This window comes from Myotis myotis, unplaced genomic scaffold, assembly GCF_014108235.1.
Source record: "Myotis myotis isolate mMyoMyo1 unplaced genomic scaffold, mMyoMyo1.p scaffold_m19_p_9, whole genome shotgun sequence".
NCBI classification, from domain to species: Eukaryota; Metazoa; Chordata; class Mammalia; order Chiroptera; family Vespertilionidae; genus Myotis; species Myotis myotis.
Window position 1 is genome coordinate 75,885,079 of NW_023416401.1, and position 24,353 is coordinate 75,909,431.

Below are 24,353 nucleotides of genomic sequence, written 5' to 3' on the forward strand. Positions count from 1 at the left end.
TTTGGCTCAGTGGATAGAGTGGCGGCCTGCAGGCTGAAGGGTCCCAGGTTCGATTCCAGTCAAGGGCATGTACCTTGACTGAGGGCACATCCCCAGTGGAGGGTGTGCAGGAGGCAGCTGATCAATGTTTCTCTCTCATCGATGTTTATAGCTCTCTATCTCTCTCCCTTGTTCTCTGTAAAAAATCAATAAAATATATTTTTTTTAAAAAAAGAAAGAAATCCAGCTTCTGGCTGGCACATGCTACCATCTAGTTCTAATTGAGCATGGGTAAACCAGTTACCATCCCTGAAAATGGGTGCACTCCTCCAGGACAATAATTGCCCCCTCTGGGTTTTAGACGGGAAATACATTTGTGTTTATTGAGTGCCTATAGGCAAGCAGCCTTGAGCGTTACACTGACCCAGTAAAGACCCCACTGTCCTCAGGGCCTTTCTGTGGACAGAGACCTCCTTTATCTTATTTACTGTTTAGGTTTTCTTGGAGAGAGATCCTGACAGGAGGGTTTGGGTTTAAGTGACTCGTTTTGGGGATGATCACAGGAAACAATGGTAGAAAAATGGGATGGGAAGGAAGACAAGTGGGTTATTTACCTACCCACTCCCAGTCCTTGGTTGAGGGCCTCTTCTGGGGGAACTTTAACTTGTCCTCATGCACCATCAGCCAGAGCAAAGTAGCAAGAATCCCATGGCAGGAGGTAAGTGCCTACAGGGCACCGAGGGGTTGGGGGCTAGGAGGGGAGTGGTCACAATAGTGTCTTCTACCCAACTCTGACCCAGTACCAGCACAGAGTAGAGACTCAGTAAATACATGTTCCATAAATATTGTTAAATGAACTATAAGATTACAAACTCCCTAGGAGTAAGGGGTATTGATATGTTCCAGTATGGAAACCTTTCCTCCCTCCCTGTCCTGTGTTCCTCCACCAGGCTCCATCAGGGGCAGGTCAGTCCCTACCCATCCCCCATCCTCTGACCTGGCCTGGCCACTGCTGTACCCATGAACCGCCATCCTTAGCCCTGCTCAGCCTCATCAGTGTATTTCAGCCTTGCTCTCTCCCAAGGTGTATCTAGGAAAAACCAGAACCACCCAGGACTAGATGGACAGGGTTGCCTGCATGGGAGTGAGTGCCTGCCCCTGCTGCATTGTCTACCATAGACCTGTATCTGCCAAATCACACAATCTTCCATGGCAGGAGGGAAAGCCCATCACAAAGTGCCCTCAGGCCCATCTGCTCAGTGCCAGGCACCAGGCTAGAGCCTGGGAAACAGATCCCTGCCATCCCCCTGGATGACAGTCCAATGAAATACTGTCACACGTAAACTGGCCAGAGAGAGAGAAGCCCACAGACAGGGATGGGCAGGGACAGGCCGGGGTGTTAACCTTCACTGAGGACAGCAGAGGTGTGACAAGAGAAGCTTGAATGGAGTTAGCCAGGTCAAGAAGTGGGTGGAAGGCCCACCTGATGCAAGAACAGCCTGGGCAAAGGCCTGGTGATCTCAGCATGATTCACAAGGGGCAACTACAAATTGTGTTTTGCCAAAGCCCGAAGGATGAAGGACAGGATAAGAGATGAGTCTCAAACAGTGATCATAATGGCATGAGAGAACTCTTTGGGGGCGATGTAAATGTTCCATGTCTTGGTGATAGTGATGGTTACATGGTCAAATTATACACTCTTAAAAAGAGTGAATTTAGCCCTAGCTGGTTTGGCTCAGTGGATAGAGCGTCGGCCTGTGGACTGACAAATCCTGGGTTCGATTCCAGTCAAGGGCACATGCCTGTGTTGCAGGCTCAATCCCCAGAAGGGATTGTGCAGGAGGCAGCTGATCAATGATTCTCTCTCACTCATTGATGTTTCAATCTCTCTCTCTCCCTCTCCCTTCCTCTCTGAAATCAATCATATATATATATGTATATATATATATATATATATATATGAGTGAATTTAGTTTTTAAGCAAATTATAATTCAATCAGCCTGATTCAAAGAATATATTGGGTTTTAAAACAAAGCTATTTTATTAGGGAAAACTAAACATACAAGAATAATTACCTAGTAGGTTTCTTTTTGTTATTATTAACCCTCACCCAAGGATATTTTTTTCATTGATTTTTAGAGAGAGTGCAAGGGAGGGAGGGAGGGAGAGAGATAGAAAGAGAGATGAGAGAGAGAGGTATCAATGTAAGAGAGAAACATATAGATTGCCTCCTGCACCCACACCAACTGGTCAGGGATCATGCAATCCAGGTACGTGCCCTTGACCAGGAATTGAACTCACAACCCTTCAGTGCTCGGGCCAATGCTCTGACCATTGAACAACACCAGCTAGGGTGACAGTACTTTGCTTTCTATTTCTAAATTGCAAATATTATTTTAAAAGACTAGGCAGAAAGATGAGAATATGTTGTATCTTATGATGTAAAAAGAAGTTTTGCTTTATCAACTCTGAAAGGATGATAAATGGTAAACAGAATAAAATGTCACACAGGGAAAAAAAGCATCATAACAATATATAGCATTTTTAGGTCTTAGATGCCAGGCATTATTCAAGATGTCCTATAAATAAGTAAAATTACTTAACGCTCAGATCAACTGTGTGCCTCTTAACTCCCTTTACCTTTTGTCCTCCCCCTCCTTCCTCTCCAACCACCGTCAGTTTGTTCTTGATGTCTATGAGTCTATTTCTGTTTTGTTTTGCTTTTTAGATTCCACATAGAAGTGAAATCATATGAAAACACTAAATCAGAAAGACATATACACCCCTATGTTCATGGTAGCATTATTTACAATAGCCAAGATATGGAAGCAACCTAGGTATCCATCAATAGATGAATGTATAAAGAAGATGTGATATGTATATATAGGGTGTCCCAAAATTCACGCAAGATTTGCAATCTTGCATGAATTTTGGGACACCCTATACAATGGAATATTACTGAGCCATAAAAAACAAAAAACAAAATCTTGCCATTTGCAACAACATGGATGGACCTACAGGGTATTATGCTAAGAGAAATGTCAGAGAAGGACAGATATCATATGATTTACATTTTAGGCGATTACATTAGCAGTGGTGTAAAGAATAGTTAGAGTGGTGTAATGGAGGCTCCCGGGATCAGTTAGTAGGCTTTTGCAAAATTCCAGGCAAGATATATTTGACGTGGTAGTAAATATTTAACAATTGGCTATTTGAGGTGGGAGATTGGGGGGGGGGGGGATTTCCTAATTTGTAGCATTTGCCAATTTCTATGGTGTAAACACTCCCATCATAGTTGATTTCAAACACTAAGGTAAAGAGAAATTTGCAGGAATATAACATTATATACTATATAGATAATCTTGCAAGTATTCTCAAGGGATATATGACAGTAAAATATATTCAAATAACTTGGGGTTATAGATTGAGTATTTATTATTTTTGTTTTTAACATAATCTATTTCATTGTAAGTTTATATTATTAAATTTTAATTGAATGTAATACTCTTCTGAACCAGAGTGGAGTGTGTGTGTGTGTGTGTGTGTGTGTGTGTGTGTGTGTGTGTGAGAGAGAGAGAGAGAGAGAGAGAGAGAGAGAGAGAGAGAGAGAGAGAGAGGGAGAGAGAAAGGGTACAGGAGCGCAACAGGGTTACAAAAATGAAATATTGTACATGTTCATGTTGACATTTCTGCACACGTCTCAGTCCCTGTCTGACTTTGGACTTGGGGGTCAGTGGCTCTATCTGATGCATCATTATGTTCCCTGAACACATAGCTCAATGCCTTGATTCTGGTAAAAATTCACCTTAGGTTGGATCTCCTCCAATAAAGACCTTGAGAGAAAGATTTGAGTAAAGCCAGTTTATTTGGAAGGTGATCCCTGGAATCACCAGGAAGGAAGTCAAGACATGAGACAAGGAAGGAAAGACAGCCAACGAACAGTGCATCATCAACAAGTTCCACCGTGGACAGCTGAAGCCTAATCCATTGAGGAACTCTGGGAAACAGTGTCAAGTATGCCTCAGGGTTACCCAAACTGAGAAAAGAGGAAGCCAGAGTACTTATTCACCAACTCGTATCCATCACTGGTCAAAGGCTCCTGGCATTTCCAGCCCACACCCCAGAGAAAGCTGTGGGGAAGAAGGTTGCTGGTAATTAAAATCAGAGGCTGCTGATATGCACAGGGATGGCAGAGGAGATGTGAGCAGAGCAACAACAATATTGGTCCAAAACTCATACATATTTCCTGAATGAATGAACAAATGAGTGCATGAATACAAGGCCCTTTGAGCTCCTTTGAACACTAATTTATGGTTTAAAGGTTTTAAACAGAAATGTAGATCGTTCTACTCTACAGCCAGCACATTTCTTGTATGCATTTGCAAAATCTAGAGCAGAGGACCTCTGATTTTCCAGACAATTTAAATTCTGCAGTATTGTTACTCAAAATCAGAGTAATGTTGTTATACACTTAAAGAAAAATCACTTTTCAACGAATGCAAATCGATCAATATAATATATCATATTAATAAAACAAAGGATAAAATCATATGATCTTATCAATAGATGCATAAAAAGTATTTGATACGATACAACATCCATTTATGATTAAAACACTCAACAAAAAGGATTTAGAAGGGAAGTACCACCTTAGCTGGTTTGGCTCAGTGGATAGCGTGTCAGCCCATGGACTGAAGGGTCCTGGATTCAATTGCAGTCAAAGGCACGTACCTCGGTTACAGGCTCAATCTCCAGCCCTCATCGGGGCTCATGCAGGAGGCAACCAATCAATGTGTCTTTGTCACATCGATGTTTCTCTCTCTGTTTCTCTTCTCCTCTCTTCCACTCTCTCTAAAAATCAATGGGAAAATATCCTCAGGTGAGTATTAACAAAAAAATAAAAACATTTAAAAATAACTAACTACATAAATAAATAAAATGTCCATATTACCCAAAACATTATATAGATTTAATGCAATCCCCACCAAAATCCTAATGTCATTTTTTAAAGAACTAGAACCAAAAAATAATCAGATTTTCTTGGAACCACAAAAGACCCTAAATAACCAAAACAATCCTGAGAAAAAAGAATGAAGCCAGGGATATCATACTACCTGACTTCAAATTATACTACAGAACTACAATAATCAAAACAGCATGGTATTGGCAAAATAAACAGACACACAGACCAATGGAACAGAATTGAGAGCCCAGAAATAAAACCACATATATATGGGCAAATAATTTTTGACAAAGGAACCAAAAACACACAATGGAGAAAAGAAAGCCTGTTCAGTACATGTGCTAGGAAAACTGGAAAGCCACATGCAAAAGAATAAAACTAGATTACAGTTTGTTCTCATGTACAAAATTAGTTCAATAGATTTAGGATCAAAGACCTAAATATAAGATCTAAAACAATAAATTACATAGAGGAAAACATAGGTACTAAACTTATGGATGTTGGTAGTAAAGAACATTTTATGAATTTGACCCCAAAGACAAGGGAAGTAAAGGCAAAAATAAATGAACTATAAATGGGACTATATCAAACTAAAAGGCTTCTTCACAGCAAAAGGAACTGACAAGAAAACAAAAAGGCAACCAACCAAATGGGAGATGATATTTGCAAACAACAGCTCTAGCAGGGGTTTATATCCAAAATATATAAAGAACTCAAACAATTCAACACCAAATAAACAATCCAATTAAAAAATAGGCAAAGGGTGTGAGCAGACACTTCTCTGAAGAAGACATACAAATGGACAACAGATATCTGAAAAGATGCTCAACTTACCTAGCTATTAGAGAAATGAATATCAAAACCACAATGAGCTACCACCTCACACCTATTAGAATGGCTATTAGCAATAAGACAGGTAACAACAAATGTTGGAGAGGCTGTGGAGAGAAAAGGAAATTTCATTGACTGCTGGTGAGAATGCAAACTGGTACAGCCACTATGGAAACAGTATGGAGGTTCCTCAAAAGATTAAGAATAGAGTTACTATATGACCCAGCAATCCCTCTTCTGGGTATCCAGCTGAAAAACTCAACAACGTTTATTCGCAAGGATATATGCACCCTGTGTTCATTACAGCATTATTTACAGTGGTCAAGACAAGGAGACAGTCAAGTGTCCTTAAAATAGAGGATTGGATAAAGAAGATGTGGAACATATTTACTATGAAATACTACTCAGCCATAAGAAAAGATGAAATACTGCCACTTGTGACAACATGGATGGACCTTGAGAATAATACGCTAAGTGAAATCAGTCAGAAAAAGCTAAGAACCGTATGATTTCCTCATATGGGATATAAAACTAAAATGTATAGACACAGAAAACAGTATAGTGGTTACCAGATGGTAGGGGTAGTATAGGGTAAAAGGGGCCAAATTTGTGGTGACAGAAGATGATTTGACTTTGGGTGGTGGGCACACAATGCAATATACAGATCATGTATCATAGAAATATACACTTGAAACCTATATGATCTTATTAACCAATGTCACCACAATAAGTTTAATTAAAAAAAAATAGGCCCAACAAAACTTTTTAGAAAATCTTGCCGAAACTGGTTTGGCTCAGTGGATAGAGCGTCGGCCTGCGGACTGAAAGGTCCCAGGTTCGATTCCAGTCAGGGGCATGTACCTGGGTTGTGGGCATATCCCCAGTGGGAGATGTGCAGGAGGCAGCTGATCGATGTTTCTCTCTCATCGATGTTTCTAACTCTGTATCTCTCTCCCTTCCTCTCTGTAAAAAATCAATAAAATATATTTTTGAAAAAATCTCTATAGATAGGTTATAGTAATTGCCAAAAGAAAAAGAAAACTTACACAAAGAAGATAGGTGAACCCAAATTACCAATTGTTATGGTTGCTTGCTAATGGCAGCTCACTTTTAGCAAACCTAACATTTTAAAACCACTATTTCCACTTCATCTTGCCTCCCCTTCAGGAGCATGAAATGATTTCCCGTCACATCAAATCTTCATTTCTCCCCCTGACTTTTGTGGCATCCATAGCCTGGTACTCCCCCTCCCCTTACAGTTTCCACCTATTCCCATCTATGCCCACTGTGTGCTTCTGCCCAAAGCACACTCTCCCCTACTGTGAGCCGTCTCTCAAGGCCTGCCTTGGGTCATTCGTTCTGGAACTGAGCACTAAGTTTGCCAGGCACCCTCTTGTTGGTGGGGGCACAATGTTGGATTGAACTTGCTTTTTCTCTGTCCTTGAAGAACCCACAGAACTGCTTCCTCCACCAAGTCTCTGAATACATTTTCTCCCCATCACCTCATTCCTTTAGCAGTGGTTCTCAACCTTCTGGCCCTTTAAATCCAGTTCCTCATGTTGTGACCCAACCATAAAATTATTTTCGTTGCTACTTCATAACTGTAATGTTGCCACTGTTATGAATCATAATGTAAATATTTGATATGCAGGATGGTCGTAGGCGACCCCTGTGAAAGGGTCGTTCGACTGCCAAAGGGGTCGCGACCCACAGGTTGAGAACCGCTGCTTTAGAGGCTGCTGCGACACAACTGGGCACCAGAGTTTGCTGGTAGATTCTGTGTGCAGGAATTATAACTTCTCAATAATGATACACATTTGTAAAAGGTCTGAGTCTTGTGTTTTTCTTCTGAATTCCTTGTGATTTCCAGTTTTGCAATGAGCTGCTTTTAGCTTCAGGAACTCCTTTCTTGCGTCTGTCCTAAATCACTCCTACCTCACTGTGTACTCTGCTAAGTGTTCACAGAGTGTGTTAGTAAGTGCCTGGCTCTTCAAAATCATTATTCTATCCCCTCCTCTGGGTTCTTTCCTCCAGACTTAAAAACTGCAGCTCCTTAAAACTTTCTTTCTTTCTTTTTTTTTTTTTAAAGCTTTCTTCCATGTCTTTTCCTCAACCACTTAATCATCCTGTGCTCTTCTCAAACCCTGTTAATCGGCTTGAAAACATCATTAGTGAGAGTTTTGAAGAGAATCTTTAAACCAGAAGCAAAAAAGAAAGTATAATAAAATCCGGAAAGGACTGGTAGGGTGATTGAGTCCAGCTTTCTGCCTTTGGCCTGGCAGGCCCTACAACCAGCTAATAGATCAAGCAGACTGTCTCGGCTCACAAAACCCTCCAATCTCCAATCTGAATGTGTGCTGCAGAAAATTTCTATTTGGAGAGATTGAAAACTTAGCTGGTAATCCCATTGACACTCTTCAGATTGCTGTTGGTCACTGTGGTCAGAAAAATCCAGTCCTGCCCTGGCCAATTTGGCTCCACACTTAGAGTGTCGCCCTGAGGACTGAGGGGTGCTGGGTTCTATTCCCAGTCAAGGACATGTCCCTCAGTTGCAGCCTCTATCCCCAGCCTGGGTAGAGGGCGCAGGCAGGAGACAACCAATTGATATGTCTCTCTCACATTGATGTTTCTCTCTCTTCACCCCCCATAACTCCACTCTCTCTAAAAAAGTCAATGGGGAAACAATCAATGGAAAAAATATCATCAGGTGAGGATTAAAAAAAAAAAAAAAAAAAAAAAAAGGAAAATCCAGGCCTGGGCAGAATTCAGTTAGCCAGCTTAATTTAGGCAACTTTCCTGCCTTCTTACAGTGCCATTTCATTGTGAGTTTACAGACATACAGAGTTCTAGGTGTTATCTCAGGGGTGTGCGTGTGTGTGTGTGTGTGTGTATGTGTACATGCTTGTGTATGCATATGAGAGAGAGAGAAAGAGAGAGAGAGAGAGAGAGAGAGGTGGTAAAGTAGACTAATTCACACTCAAGTTTTACTGACTTAGCATGCTATGCTCCTTAAACATTTTCACCAAAATGCCTCTAGTGATAGGGGAGAGTGAAAGTGGATAATGAGGATGGAGGTCTCCGGCTTCAACACCATCTGTATCAGGAAGGCATTAGGTATAAATTAAAGATCCATGTGAATTTTGCATTCTTCTCCAAAATATATCCACAAAGGCAGATTTTCTAAAAGCGGAAACCTTTTCCTTGTTATTTTTATGACGTAAGAGTGACGTATATGAACACATAACACAGATAATACAGGAAAAAGTATCAAGAAAAATGTAGACAATCACCTGAAGTCCCAACTGCCCCATGGGATATTTTTCACTTTTTCCTTTCTACATTAGTTCCTATTAATAAATACACATTGTTTGTTTTAATAGAAAATAAAGTGTGACCTTATTTCCCACTGTGTAAAAAGGCTCTGGCTATTTACCTGGTGGTGTCAGGTCCAGGCACTGGGGGTGGCCCACCTGATGACCAGTTCGAAAGCAGGGCCTCAGGTGTGACCCGCTCCAGAAGTCATGCACACTTCAACAGAGGAAGGAAGGGAGAGAGAAGGCAGAAGAACTTTCTGGAAATGTACTGGGTAGACACTTGAAGGGGAGATGGAGGTGCATTCCTGCCTCTGCTCAAGTCTCTGAGCAGCCCCACCCGGCCCTCAGCTCAGGGACAGCCCTGGGCCTGGGATGTGAATAATGCTCAGGGGCCTCAAAGGCCTTTGAGCCCTTTGCAATGTGCTGGGTTTTCCCTGAATGACCCACCTAAAAACCTGGATTAATCTTCCTCGCAGAGAGGCCTCACTCTCCTTCAGCAGAGCACTGAGCACGCCAGGTCCTAAAAAGAAGTGTTTTCTTTCTTTCAGGCAGGAAAATTAATGAGCTCCATCTTTGGCATGGATTAGAAAATTCCACTGTGGCGCTGGCAGGGCTTCTTCCGAGGCAGCAGAACTTTAAAGAAACCCCACATTGAGAGCCACGAGGAACAAAGGTAAGGCTGATTGGCCTGATTTCATCGCTAACGGTCCGGAAAAGAAAGGAGGAAAAGAGACAGGAACAAAGCACCTGGCTGGAAGAGGTGTGCCCCGTCGGAGGGAGGTACTTTCCCTGGGCCCTTCTCAGAGCCTCCATCTCTGTGGGCAGTACAATGCTCTCCTTATTCCCCGCGTCCTCACCACACGGTGGCTGACTTGGAGCCTTACCCAGCGCAGCGTCAGTGGCAAATGTTTGGACCCGTGGCTGCCAAGCACGTCTCGGGCAGATTCCTTCGGCCCCTGGGGTGGGTTCCCCCTTTCAGCAGAGGTGGGAACAAGTGGTGTTTGCCTCACAGTCTCTTGTTTTTGGAAAACAGTTGGCAGACTGAACTGAATAAATAGTGTCACCTCATTATCAATAAGTATTTGTTCATTCAGTAAACTATTTTTGAGCACCAAGTATACTCCAGGGGCTGGAGATACAGCAGCAAACAAAATAGACATATACTTTCTGCACAAAATAATTTCAGGTACTAGTAACACAGGGAGATGAGATTGAAAATGATAGTGGGGAGGAAGCTATGTTAGGATGCTTAGGTTAAGCCTCCAGTGACACTGGAATGGAAATCTGCATTACCCAAAGGAACTAGCTGAGGGAAGATGTGGGTGGGCACAATAGTCTTCTAAGCAGAGGTAACAGCATGTGCAAAGGCCCTGAGGCAGGAACATGTTTGACAGTTTTTAGGAAACTGAGTGAAAGCTGGTGAGTAAGTAAAGGGTAAAGAAAGGCAGGGACCAGATTTATTATGAGAAACATCACAACTAACAATGTAAAGTGTGTTCTAGTTGCAGAAGGCTTTGAACACACGCTATCTCAATTTAGTCATTCCAGAAAACCCTGTTACGTAAATAAGGAAAGGGGGCTCAAGATCACAAAACTAGGAAGTGGTGGGACTCTGACCAAGGACTATGTTGGTATAACTCCAGAGGATGCTATCTGTGCCGCAGGGGAGCCGTGCATGTCTTTGCCTAGAGTTTGTGCAATGCACAGCCCGTGTCACTGTACACAGTGACCTGACCCTATGCCAGCTCAGTCTATTTTCTCCAAATTTCTGTGCCTTTCCTATGCTAGAGGCTGTTGGGAATACAAAGAATAAGGATATTATTCCAGCCCTTGGAGAGCACATGATGTGGTTAAAGAGATATAATACAGTGAAACCTCGGTTCTCAAACTTAAGTTGTTCCAGAAGGCTGTTTGTTTGAGAAGTGATTTGTTTGAAAATCAAATCATTTTTTCCCCATTAGAAATAATGTAAGTTGAATTAATCTGTTCCAGACCCCCAGATGATTTCCTGTTTTAACCTTTCTTATGTATAGTGCATGTCTAATGCACTGTTTAATCTATAAATAAACACTTTAAAAACAAAAAGGACATGAAATGTAAATGAAAATTTAACAAAAAGAAAAAGAAATTCAATTGCCTGTGATCGTTGTTTCATCAAAATCAGCATTCTTGATGGCCTTTTTATATTTTAAAATTGTGCTACTTATCTATTTCGGCAGGCCATACTCAGTAGTCAGATCAGACACATGAACACTTCTATCATATGTTGCAATTATTTCTTTTTTAAGCTCTATCATTGTTCTCACAACTTTCCTTTTCACTTTGCTGTTATCACTAACCTTCTTAGGACCCATGGTGACTTACTGTAGGTATTCAATAATAATAAGCAGCAACAACGCAAAAAAAAAATATTCATAGCACAGTTTCCTAAGATGTTAACAACTAAAAGTTTATCGGAAACTGACTCGTATTCACGCATTCTCTCCTCTGTTGCCTGAGACGCAGGACTGATCATATAGGTATCAGCATGAAAAGGTTGTCAGGTCGGGAACAACTGAGGCATTTTTTCCATAAACAGTTTGGTCGAGAACTAAATTGTTCCAGATGGGAGACGATGGAGAACTGAGGTTAGACTGTATGTGAGAAAAGGGTGGATGATTTTAGACAATATTGATTTTGGGCAAAGACATTATGGATGACTTAGTAGGGGATGTGAGATTTGAGCCTGGTTTTAAATTTTAGATTGGTGGATGTACAAGAAAAAAAAATCCATAGGACTTCATCACACAAACATACAATAAAACCTGGAGTGTTGTAGACCACCACAGGTGCTTGCCTCCAGCAACTTGAGATTTTTTTTTAAATGAAAATTTGTTATTTTATTATATAAAAATAGAACCATACAGGCAAAATTTTGGCAAATCTAGGAAGAGAAAAAAATATCTATAACCTCATTCATGAAACACAACCACTTTTCACATTTTAGTATATTTCTGTCTGGATTTTTCCCCTAAGCAAGCAATGTGTGTGTGTATTTACATATATATGTATGTAAATATATATGTGTGTTTATTATACGTCATATATACACATACCATAAAAACACACACATATATATGTAGTCTCACCTTTATTGAAGTAGAATTTACCTGCTTTAAAATTGACACATTTTAGGTGTGTAGGTCAATGAGTTTTGACATATGTGTGCACCAGGGTAGTCACTGCTGTGCTATAGATCTAGAACATCTTTACCCCACAAAATTCCATTGTCCCATTGGCCTCCTCCTCCAGGCAATCACTGAACTTATTTCTTCAGCCTTAGCCTTTACAGTACTTTTGCCTGTTCCAAAACTTCATATAAATAGAATCAAAAGTATATGCTCATTTGTCTCAGGCCCCTGTTGCTCAGTCTGTTTTTGAGCTTTATCATGTTATCCTGCATGAACCAGTCATTTGTTCCTTTTCATTGCTAATTAGTATTCCCGTATAAGAATATATAAGAATTTTTTTATTCATTCACCTATTAATGAACATTTGGATTCTTTCTGGTTTGGAGATGTTATGAATAAGGTAACTATGAACATTCTTGTATAATCATGGATATATTTTCATTTTTCTTAGGTAAGTACCTGGAAGTAGAATTGCTGGGTCATAGAGTAGAAGATCTGTATGATTAACTTTACAGAAAAGTCCAAACAATTTTCCAAAGTGGTTGTACTGTTTCACAGTGTATGGGAGTTCAGCTTACTCCACAACCTCACTGACACACAGTACTGCTGCTCTTTTTTATTTTATCCATTTTTGTGAGTGTGTGGTGGTTTTAATTTGTATTGTCCTGATCATTAATGCTGATGGGCATTTTTCACAGGCAATTCAGAGTTGTAATTATGTGTATTCTCTGTTTTTTTTAAATTTACCCTTAATCTCACCATTCTTCCCTGTTACCCTGTAGTCTTCATGACCATTACATTTATGGCTCCTAATATTCCAACAAGGTAATTCTCTACAATTTATTTAATCATTCCTCTATTAGGCATTTAACTTATTTCCAATTTCCCACAATTCTAAATAATGCTGAAATTGACACAAGTGCACAGATTTCTAAATAGTTATTTAGAAATATTTCTATATAAAACAGTATTTTAGATCAATTCATTTAAATTAATCACAAGTGTAAAATGATTGGATCAGATGCATTTTTGTGGCTTTGGGAGTGTAAAATATGAAGTGGACATGAGACTCTATCTTTGAAGGCACAAGCCTTTTACTCTCTTAGCTCTGCCTGAGCTCTGTCAAAATTGGTCCCATTCATGTATGTGATCCTTTTATTGAGAGAAGAGCTAATGGCTGTATTGTAGCCAGTTATTTTTCGAGTTCTGGGCAATGCTGAAAAGGTTAGTGCTGCTATTGACATAATGCTCCACTACAATAGGCTTCACTCTCCTTCTAACCAAGTTGAAATGTAAGGAAAGAACTTTGGAGTGCTTTGCCCCCTAAGACTGATCTGTGAAAGTGTCTAGCCAAGTGGCAATTAGGTCCATTCAGTGGCAGTTTCAGAATTTCTGAACATGAAGGATCTGCTTGAAGGGGGGTGGGAACTTGATTTGAGGAGTATTTTTTTTAAATATATTTTTATTGATTTCAGAGAGGAAGGGAGAGGGAGAAAGAAACCTCAATGACGAGAGAGAATCATTGATTGGCTGCCTCCTACATGCCTCACACTTGGCATGTGCCCTGACCGGAATCGAACTGTGACCTCCTGGTTCCTAGGTCGATGCTCAGCCACCGAGCCATACCCGCCGGGCTTGAGGAGTATTTTTATGCCCTGTGCAGTGTTGTCATTTGGATTGAATGCTTGTGTGGAGGGACTCTGAGAGGACTGCTGCTGCTGCTGATGGGAAGGTATATGTGGGAGGCGTTGGGGTGACTATGGCCCATTTGAAGGCAATGGAAGAGTTGGATTAACTGTAGGTATGAGGCTGGGCACAGCCATGACTGGAGCTGGGCACCTAGGAAATCATATTAATCCGGTTAGGCCAGCAGAGACCCTCTTCAACAGCCCCCTGAACCTAAAAAGAGTCATATTTTATATGGTGCCAGGTCCACCTGCATATTCTTCTCTCAGAAGGAATTGTCTGGAGAGGTGGAAAGCAGGAAGGATTTGCATAGCAAATCAGTGCCCTGCGGGTACCACACACAGGCCCTCCTGTGCGGAAGGAAAGGGCTTTGGGCCAGGTTGCTAGGCTCCTTCTCCCTGCTCGCCTCCCTCTGACAGTATCTGCTGTGCTCCTGCATTCCCTCAAGGTGCCCTTCATGACACTTTAAAGGGGGACCAGCAGAACGCCTTCACCTGCCCAGAGACCTGACACTCATCAGCAGTTCCCAGAAATTCCTAGTCATACAAAGTGACATTATTTGTCTCGCCCCTTCTAAATGTGACCTTATCAAGGACAAAAACCATTCCTTACTCATGATGTCTTAGTGTGGGTTCCCCCAAAAGCAGACCCTGAAACAAGGACTCCGTGCAACTCATTTATTTGGGGGGCAATCCCAGAAAACTCAGGTGAGTCAGTGAGCCAGGAGAGGGAAGGCAGCAAGATAGGGTGTGCTATCAAGCCAGTTACTACTGTGGGCAGCTGAGACTTCAGCTTGTGAGGACCTCTGGGAGATGGTACTGGGCACAGCTCTCCCTTACCACACTGAGTAGGAGGGAGCTGGGGTATTTATCCACCAACTGCTAACAGCCATCAGTTGAGGCTGTTCTTAGGGAGACTTTAGTTCCTGACCTTGCATCTGCACCAACTGCAGGTAGGGTGGGCTCCAGCAGCTGGAGATAGTCCCCTAGCAAAGAGACACAGTTACTGGCAGCAGAAAGTCAGGTTGCATTTGTACACTGAAGTGATAAAACCAAGAGGCTACAGGTAGGGGACAGACAACATCAGCTGTGCCTTCCCAACATGGCTCAGCACTGGCAATGAGCAGATCCTCAATAAAGCAGGTTGGTTGAACTCAGGGAGCTCTGCTCCTATTAGTTCTCCAGCAACCTCAGAATACTGCTATCAGCTGGCAGTGCTATGTAGGATCAAACAACTGACATTGGGGTGGTTTCTCCTGACTGATGGCATCTTCCAGGAGCCCAACGCCCCTTACGTATTCAAGCAATAGTTCTCAAAGTGTGTTCCCTGGACGAGCAGCAGCATCAGTTGGGAACTTGTTAGAAACGCAAACTCTTGGGACCTTCCCTAGAACTACTGAATCAGGAACTCTGGGGGTGAGGCTCAGGAATCTGCATTTTAACAAGCCTTCCAGGTGATTTGAATGAACCCTGAAGTTTGAAAACCACTATGTTAGACTAACTTTTAGGACAGTCTCCAAGCCCATTTGCTGTTTGGCTACAATGCTTCTCTCTCCCAACCTGAAGCACCAGAGGAGAAAGGCAATGGAGCCTCTAGAAACCTTTCAGACTTTGGCCCTTTTTTATGAGTTTTTCTTTTTGGGGGGAGGTCGGGGGCTTATTAAATATATGCTGTGCCTAATTACCAATGGCCCCCAATGGAGAGCACAGACATATATACTATAGAAGATAACCTGAAAGGTGTCTGCTTTGGATTTGACTAAAAAGACAGACAGAGGATGGGTTTGATTTATGTTCCTGTTTGTTTTCCTGAGCTAATATTTAAATTCTTTTAGTTGCCCTCTGAACACACCAGGTGGGAGATAGGGGAAAAGCCAGGGGTCTGCCCTGGAGTTTTAAATCAATCATAGAAAATGTGCAAAGGAAAAAGTTAAGGGTTAGGGTTACCCTCCTCAGTCAATTTGTGTGGGGAAAGTGGGCTTGGTGTAACTGCACTGACCCAGGCCAGGCCGGGGTAGGAACATATGGCATTGGGGTGGTTTCTCCCAGGCTGACTGATGGTCTCTTCCAGGACAGGCACCTCTCATTGCTTCTCCAGCTGTGCCAGGGCAGAATAGTACCCAGATGTGTTCCTTTGTTCAGGAGGAGCTCTCAGTCCCCTGATACCAGCAGTGACAGCAGGCCTTGTGGGGGCCACCCCAGTGGTGTGACATCACAATGTAGTCCATTCAGGATCTTGGGGCTGACTTGCCCCTGGACCCAGGATATAAGCTTACCCTCCTAGGGCTTAAAGGGCCACAGCAACAGAGACAAGCACTAACCTACCAGGCACTCTTGGTGAGTATTTAGACTTCCTGAGAACCGTGGAAAGAAATGCAGCCAATGGTGGGCTGGCCCAGTGCTTTTCTGGTTGCAGGAAGTCATATTCTAATCACCTTCAGCGCCCGTTCTGCCACCTGCTCCAGCTCCCTAGACAAAGGTCAATTGTGCGTTTGATAGAGGCTCAGGGCAGGGAGACCAGGCTCTCAGATAGGAAACCCACTGGAGCATCACTCTAAGTGCCAGCCGAGGACACAGGCAGCCATTGGCCCAGCGAGGCTCCTCAGAGAGAGAGATAGAAACATCAATGATGAGAGATAATCATTGATTGGCTGCCTCCTGCATGCCCCCCACTGGGGATAGAGCCTGCAACCTAGGCATGTGCCCTGACTGGGAATCGAACCTTGACCTCCTAGTGCATAGGTCAACGCTCAACCTAGCGTTGTGGTGCTGCAAGGCATGCCGCAACCACCTCCCCTCCAAAACCGTGCATGACAGCCCCTTCTCTCCTACACTTTGCCTTCTCTCTTTGGCTGTTTATATCCAGCTCCCATGGCCCCCAGTGTATCAAATCTCTTCCTTCCCTTTAGGGACAATGAAAGAGATCTGTGACCATGCTAGGAAATGGGCAGATGGATTAGAACACCAGTAGAGCAGGCAAAATGGAAGCAGGTGGGGGGCTAGAAGCAGGGCTGAAAGCCATCTTTCTGAGAGGATCCTGGCTCTTCCCAGCGGGGCCACCAGCCATTGGTTGAGAGAGGTCTGAGGGGACTGGGACAGGGGCACACAGGAGGCAGAGCCAGCCTCCCCCACATCATGCACTCCCACAGCCTACCTGTCCATCAGCTTCATGCATCCAGATGGGCCCTTTGCTGCCGGTGAGAACCAACAGGTCTGTGCAGCCGCAGCACACTTCCCACACAGGGGTGGTTTTTTGGAGGACCCAAGATTTTGAGCAGCTTCTGGCATTTTCTGAGTGTTTAAGGCAGGAAGCGAGGTAGATGGTGGGAGAAATGTTCTACCCTGAGGCTGTGCCATCCTCCTTGGTCTTATTGTGATGGCGGACACAGACCTGTACTTCACCCAGAGTCCGTCAAGCCTGCCGAGAACAGGTTAGCTCCACCGGTGATGATGCACATTTAAGAGGGGCATTAACCTAGAATTTATATGCACTCCACATAGAGACCAGGGTCCCCAACATGAGAGCACTCTGAAGATAGAAGGGGAACAAGAGTGTGCCTGTGAAAGGGTCCAGGCAAACCAGGTGCCATCCATCAGCAGGGCTGGGACAGGATCCTTGTTGGGAGCTGGCCCACCAGATCTTTAAAGGCCGTTCGAAATCTCGGATTGTAGGACATGGGTCTTGATACCTTGCTAATCCTCCAAGTGCAAACCCAAATGGGTCAGACCTCCCAGGTGGCTGTGAACTTTGTGAGGAGGGGAAAACTGGAAAGAACTGTAGTGATCAGCTTCATGGACCTGTTGGGCCCCAGGTAGGAACCAGGAGGCTAGGGCAGGCTAAGGGGGTGGTTTACGGCCACAGAGCCAATTTGCAGAATGAGTATTTGTTGAATGAATAAAGGAAAGAGTGATGGCCCAGGATTGGAACCAGCCTGAATGCTAATCAAACATCCCTTCGCCCACCTCTCTTCATTTCCCAAGATTTTCCTATCAAAATTGCATGCTTTGGCCAACATTTACTGAGCACCTCTCGTACGCCAACTGTGTTCAGAGATTATTTCATGTAATCAGCCCCAGCCCATCAGGTGGCTGTCATCGTCCCCATTTCTCAGATGAGGATGCTCCAGATGTTCAGAAACGTGTGAAGATGCCACAAATACTAAATGTCAGTGTGGGTCTCTCTAACTCCAAGCAGAGAATGCACCTGCACCTGCTGCCTCCCAGCGTGTGCAAGGAAGCATTTTCCTATTGATGCTTCCTAAAGACAAACTGCCAGTGACTCCCCCACTTCCTCGGGGACTATTATTTAGCCCCTCCGTGATTTTTTTTCCTGGCTGATGTTGGGCTTCCTGTGGGCCTGCCTGGTTCATTGCCCATGACTCTCACCCTGACTGACGGGAAAGATGGAGCGGCCGTTTCCACACCAACAGATGTTATGCGCCAAGGAAGAAAATATGCTAATCGAAATCAGCTTTGGCTAATTGTAGCAATTTCCCTTCTGCATGTTGCCCTGAAATAGTAGCCATACTCTGTTCTTTTTTCACGTCAGGGAGCCCCAAATTGGCAGCATAAGTGAGGTTGCAAAGAAGTCAGTTAAACAGGCCTCTTTGCTGCCAGTTACCATGGATGAGGCCTTGAACGTGACCTCTGGGTAAGACCCCGGTTTAGCTGCTCATGGACTTGGCATCTTGCTGTGGATAATTTGGACCTGCTCTTGGGCTGGAAGAGCCTCATTTAATCCTGGAGGAAACTGGAACCTCCAGGGATTTAATGAAGTGCCAAGGCCAAGAGCATATGGTTTGACCTTGAACCTTGGCTCACTTCTTTGTTCCATAGCCAGTGCTGGCCAATAGAACTTTCTGCATTGACAGTGATGTTCTCATCTCCGCTGTCCCATGTGGTAGTTACATGTGACTATTGAGCACTTGACGTGGCTAGTGGGACTGAGGAACTGCATTTTCAATTACACTTAATTTTAATTTTACGAATTCTAATTTTAAGTTTACTAAGTTCTAATGTTAAGTTTGAGTTTAATGTAAAATAGCCTCATGTGGCTAGTGGCCAAAAACTGGATGGAACAGCTGTAGCCCTGATGACTTTTGTGACTTCATCTCTTGACTTCATGTCCCAATTCCAGCTTTCCTCCTTCCCTCTATATTCACCATCAGACTGGTTGTCTGTGCCTCAAACAGCAAGCAGTCCCTACTCAGAGCTTTGGCACTTGCTGTTCCTTCTGCCAGCAGCACCTTTTCCCCTCATCTTTTTATAGTTTGCCCCTGGTCAACATCAGGGCCTCATATCAAGTGTGTCTTCTCAGAGAAAGCTTTCTTATGTTGTTATCTAATATCGTTTATATCCCCTACTTGAAATTGTTTCTTATTCTCTGTACCTATGGGCCAGAAATTTGGGCAGGGCTCGGCTCCATGTGACATCAATGAGGGTCACTTGCTCAGTTGCATTCAACTGGGGGCTGGGCTGGACTAGGGGGTCTGAGGAGGCTGACCTTAGTCATCTAGAATTCACGGGTCTCTGGTGGCATCTCCATGTGGTCTCAGGATAGTTGGAATTTTTTGTATCTATCTTCTTATTGATTTCAGAGAGGAAGGGAGAAAGAGAAATAGAAACATCAATGATGAGAGATAATCATTGATTGGCTGCCTCCTGCATGCCCCCCACTGGGGATAGAGCCTGCAACCTATGCATGTGCCCTGACTGGGAATTGAACCTCGACCTCCTAGTTCATAGGTAAACGCTCAACCACTGAGCCATGCCAGCTGGGCAATAGCTAGAATTTTTCTATGACAGCTGGCTTCTGTTGGTCCAAGCAAGTCACAGGTTGAGCCCAGATAAAAAAAAAGGGAATGGAAATTGCCCATGTCCTGATGGGTGGGGCAGGGTACATGCAGGAGGAACTAGTGGTGGCCACCTTTGCAGACTATCAATAACCCTATAGTGGTGTTTCCCAAACTGGGATGAGTACATGAATCACCTGGGATCTTGTTACCATGAAGATCCTGATTCAGTAAATCTTGGGTGTGGCCTGAGATTCTGCATTTTTAACAAGCTTCCAGGAGATTCGAAGACTGCAGGTCCACAACCACAATTGAAGTAGCGAGTCTGGATTAGGGTACGTAGTCAGGGCTGACCCTGTGTTTAGGTTTGGCCTCACAAATACCACCAGGGATACATCACTACACTGGGTTAAGCATTGCCCCGTCTTACCTCGCTCCATGTGATCAGTCCCTTCTTCCAGGCCTGTGGTGCTCACACCATACCATGGGGGACAACCCCACTCCATCTCCGAATGCTTCCCACACATTCTTCACCAAACTCTACAACCCCTACCTCCTCTACTTTAACATTTGATGCTCATCATACCCCTTGTAAAATTGATGGGGTGGTGATTAGAAACCAAGCTGAATTAGAAACCAAACTCAAACTAGTTTAAAGGAAAAGTGATGTAGGTGGTGGGAATGGCACCAGGTGTCTGACTGGTGGGGTCAGACCAAACCTGGGTTCAGCAACTTCGGTACTTGGATTCTGGCTAGGAAAGAATTCAGAGCCAAGACCCAAACTGTAAGAGAACATTTATTTGGTAAATCACAGAGGTAGAAGAAGTAATTCCTAGAAGAAATGAGCTTAGGAAATAAGTTATAGAAGTAAAGGAAGGGCCCTTAGAACTTGGTGGTGAGGAAGATAACGGTAACATGCCTGGGGAAAGCAGGGGAAGGGAAAGGGACAGGCACTGGCGCGCTCCCGAAAGGAGGGTGTCCTGGGTCCTCCATCCTAAGGGATTTAAGGGTGGAGATTTTAGGGGAGGACCCAGAGAAAGATCTTAATAGAATATTCAGCAGTTTTCCAGGTATGACCTTTTAGGATTTGGTCTCTACTGATTGATTGGCTGGCACCAGGCCAGGGGGTCATTATTCCATGCAGCTGGTCCTGACATCGGCCATAATTGGTTTTGGTGCTTCTCTGGACCTGGAGCTGAAATACATCTGAGGATTAGATGTTATCTCTAGGGAGGAAAGGTCAGGGGGTCCAAACCTCATGACCAGTGATATGCTAGAAAGGAAAAGTCACACTGGGGGCAAGGTCCCACCCTACAATTGATTGTCTATTGCTGGGCACCTGGGGCTTTTCATCTTGGTGACCTTCTGTACCTGGCCCACCGTCCTTGCTCTGCTCATGTCTGTCTAACTGCTTACAACATCATAGCTTCAGGACTGGTTGTATCCGGGCCCTCAGGAATGTCGTCAAGAATCTATTTGTCACCATCTTCATTATGTCTTCCTATCTCAGGCATGCTCTCCCCAAGTGGAGGAAGAAACAACCTCCTGTTTTGCAACCACAGCAAAATGAGAGACCGTTTGTTTTCTAATTTTTCCAGCAAAAGTGCCCGAGTTCTCTCTGGTTGGCCTCGCTGGGGTCACATGCCCACAACAAACCAATCACTGTGGCCAGGGGGATGTATAACCTCATTGGGTAGGCCTGGGTCATGTGTATTCTCTTGGAGCCAGGTGGTAAGGCCCGCCCCACCCAAGCCACATGGAATGAGACAAGAAAGTTTTGATTCTCCATGTAAATCTGGAACTGAGGGAGAGCTAATGGGAAGCCAAGAAATCACCACAATTGGCCATGAGAACAAATGTTCTGTGATGGCTGGGAAAGCAGAGGGCAGAGGCCTTATCAATTCCAGGAGGCTCACAGCTAAGAGACTCAGAATGGAGGTACCGTTGAGGTAAAGAACTTTAGCACCAGAAGAGACTTAAAAATTAGCCCAGGCACGATCCACTGAGCACTGGCACAATGGATGTTAACTGATGTTAAACGGCTATGTGGTCCAGGAAGCTTAGGAGACAATGGATTAGTCCATAGGAGGGCAAGTCCATAGTGCCCTCTCTGTGTAAGGCCTTGAATAAGCTGGCATACACTGTGAATCTCCAAGAATTGGGGGGGTGGGGGTGGGGGGGGCGGGGAAGATTAGAGGCTATTGTTCTGTTGACCACACTTTGGGAAATTATTAACCTAACTCCATCACACCCATTGTATAGAAGAAGCAACTGAGGCCAAGAAAGGGAAACTGGCTTGGGCAAGATCATGCAACTAGTTAATGTCAGGCTTATCCCCAACTGCTGTACTGTGACAGAGCTGATGCTGCAGAGAAGAAGCACCTTGACCTCGGCAGCTCTGTCCCAGTGCTGGTTGTTTTCTTACCTTCGGAGGGTGTTTATTCTCCTTTCTCACAGTCATCCCTGAACAACTGCTCTTAGGCTTTGTGGCACGTCCCCTGTGAGGGTCTACAGGTGCCCAGAGTGCTGGCCCTGCCTGGGGCATGTCCCCAGCTGCTGCAGACCTGAAGGGAACTATTGAAATGCAGAAAGCCACGAGGGACTGGACTTACAAGCACACATTCACCTGACCTGCAAGATGACGCCATTGATGAGGTTGAGAGGCTTGATGTTTGGCCAAATGTGGAAGAGTCAGCAGCAGCCAGGGCGCTGAAAGTGTCAGGAAGGAGGGGCCAGAGGGAAAAATATTTTTCCTGGAGACAGGCATGCTCTTTAAATCAAGACAGATGGTGCGTCAGGGCTGTAGTGTGCTGACGTCAGGTGATTGTTATAACAAAATTTTTTTTGAGGACCTTTCTAGACAGGACACTTCATACATGCTCCTTTTATGACACTTAGTGACCCATAGTTATAAAGAAGATAAACTGGACATCAGTTAGTTGGCAGAACTCACAAGTATTAGCTAAACACAAAGGATTCACGCTCTCCTTCTTGCCAAATACACAATCTTGGATGTGTTATTAACTCTCTAAGCCTCAGTTTCTTCACCTGCTAAATGGGGCTAAACTGAATTCCTGCCTCACAGCTTTGTTCGGAGAATTAAATAAGATAATGTCTGTGAAGTAACAACATACCTAACACATGCATAGTAATGACTACTTATGTGATGGAGGGAATGAAGAAGTTGGATCAGGTTCAAGTTCCCAGTTAGTAAGGGACAAAGCCAAGATAAAACACAGGCCTAGCCAGCCCTGGCCAGGTGGCTCAGTTATTTGGAACGTCGTCCCATACATCAAAAGGTTGTGGGTTTGATTCCTGGTCAGGGCACATATCTAGTTTGCAGTTTCAATCCCCACCCAGGGCACATACAGGAGGCAACTGATCTTTGTTTCTCTCTCACATCTCTCTCTCTCTCTCTCTCTCTCTCTCTCTCTCTCTCTCTCTCTAAAATCAATGAAAACATATCCGTGAGTGGGAATTAAAAAATAAAATAAGCCCTAGCCAGTTTGGCTCAGTGAATAAAGCATCAGCACTTGGAATGAAGGGTCATGGGTTCGATTCCGGTCAAATGCATGTACCTTGGTTGCAGGCTTGGTCCCTAGCCCAGTCAGGGTACGTGTGAGAGGCAACCAATCGTTGTGTCTCTCTCACATCAATGTTTTTCTCTCTCTCTATTTCTCTCCTTCTCCCTTCCACTCTCTAAAAATCAATGGAAAAATATCCTTGGGTGAGGATTAACAAACAAAAATAATAATAATAAAATTAAAAATGCCCTTGCTTGGCTCTTACCTTCCCTACACTGTCACTCAGGCAAGCAGCATTCATGAGCAGATGTGGTGCCTGAGAGGTGCAAAGGGCTTTTCCAAGTCCTCTTCTATATAAAAGGAGCATTTGTATATGTATCTCTTTGGTCACTTTCAGGTGACTCCATCCGAAGGCCAGACAGAGAAAGAGATGTGGAGCAGGGTGGGGTGTGTGTACCTGATCCTTGAGTCAGGGCCAAGTATGACTTGGGTGGGCATCCATCATCAGCTCTCAAGACCACCTCGGGGAAGAGACTGGCATGCACTGGAAATCAAGTGTTCACCAGCAGGTGTTTTTTAATTTTTTTAATTGAGATATAACTGACACAACATTACATTAATTTCAGGTGTACAATATAATTATTTGATATTTGTATATAATGTGAAATGATCACCACAATAAGGCTAGTTAACATCCATCACCATACACAGTTACAAATATTTTTTTCTCAAGATGAGAACTTTTAAGATCCAGTCTCTTAGCAACTTTCAAATATACAATACAGTATCATAACTACAGTCACCATGCTGTATATTACATTCCCATGACTTATTTATTTTACAACTGGAAGTTTGTACCTTTTAACCACCTTCACTCATTTTTTTCCCACCTCCCAGTCCCCACCCATCACTCTGGGAACCACCAATCTGTTTGCTGTATCTATGACCTTGGTTTGATTTTATTATTTAAATTTTTTAGATTCCACATATATGTGAGATTACATGTTATTTATTTTTCTTTGACTTATTTCACTTAGCATAATGCCTTCAAGGTCCATCCACATTGTCACAAATGGCAAGATTTCCTTCTCTTT

General features: G+C 43.6%; 1 protein-coding gene across 1 annotated transcript in view; it reads left to right on the forward strand.

Moving 5' to 3' along the window:
• The first annotated feature begins 18,565 nt into the window (after positions 1 to 18,565).
• BANF2 (BANF family member 2) overlaps positions 18,566 to 24,353 on the forward strand; it is a 29,721-nt gene continuing 23,933 nt past the window's right edge. The window contains 1 exon segment of the mRNA XM_036320968.1: positions 18,566 to 18,594. Coding sequence (XP_036176861.1) covers positions 18,566 to 18,594 — 29 coding nt within the window.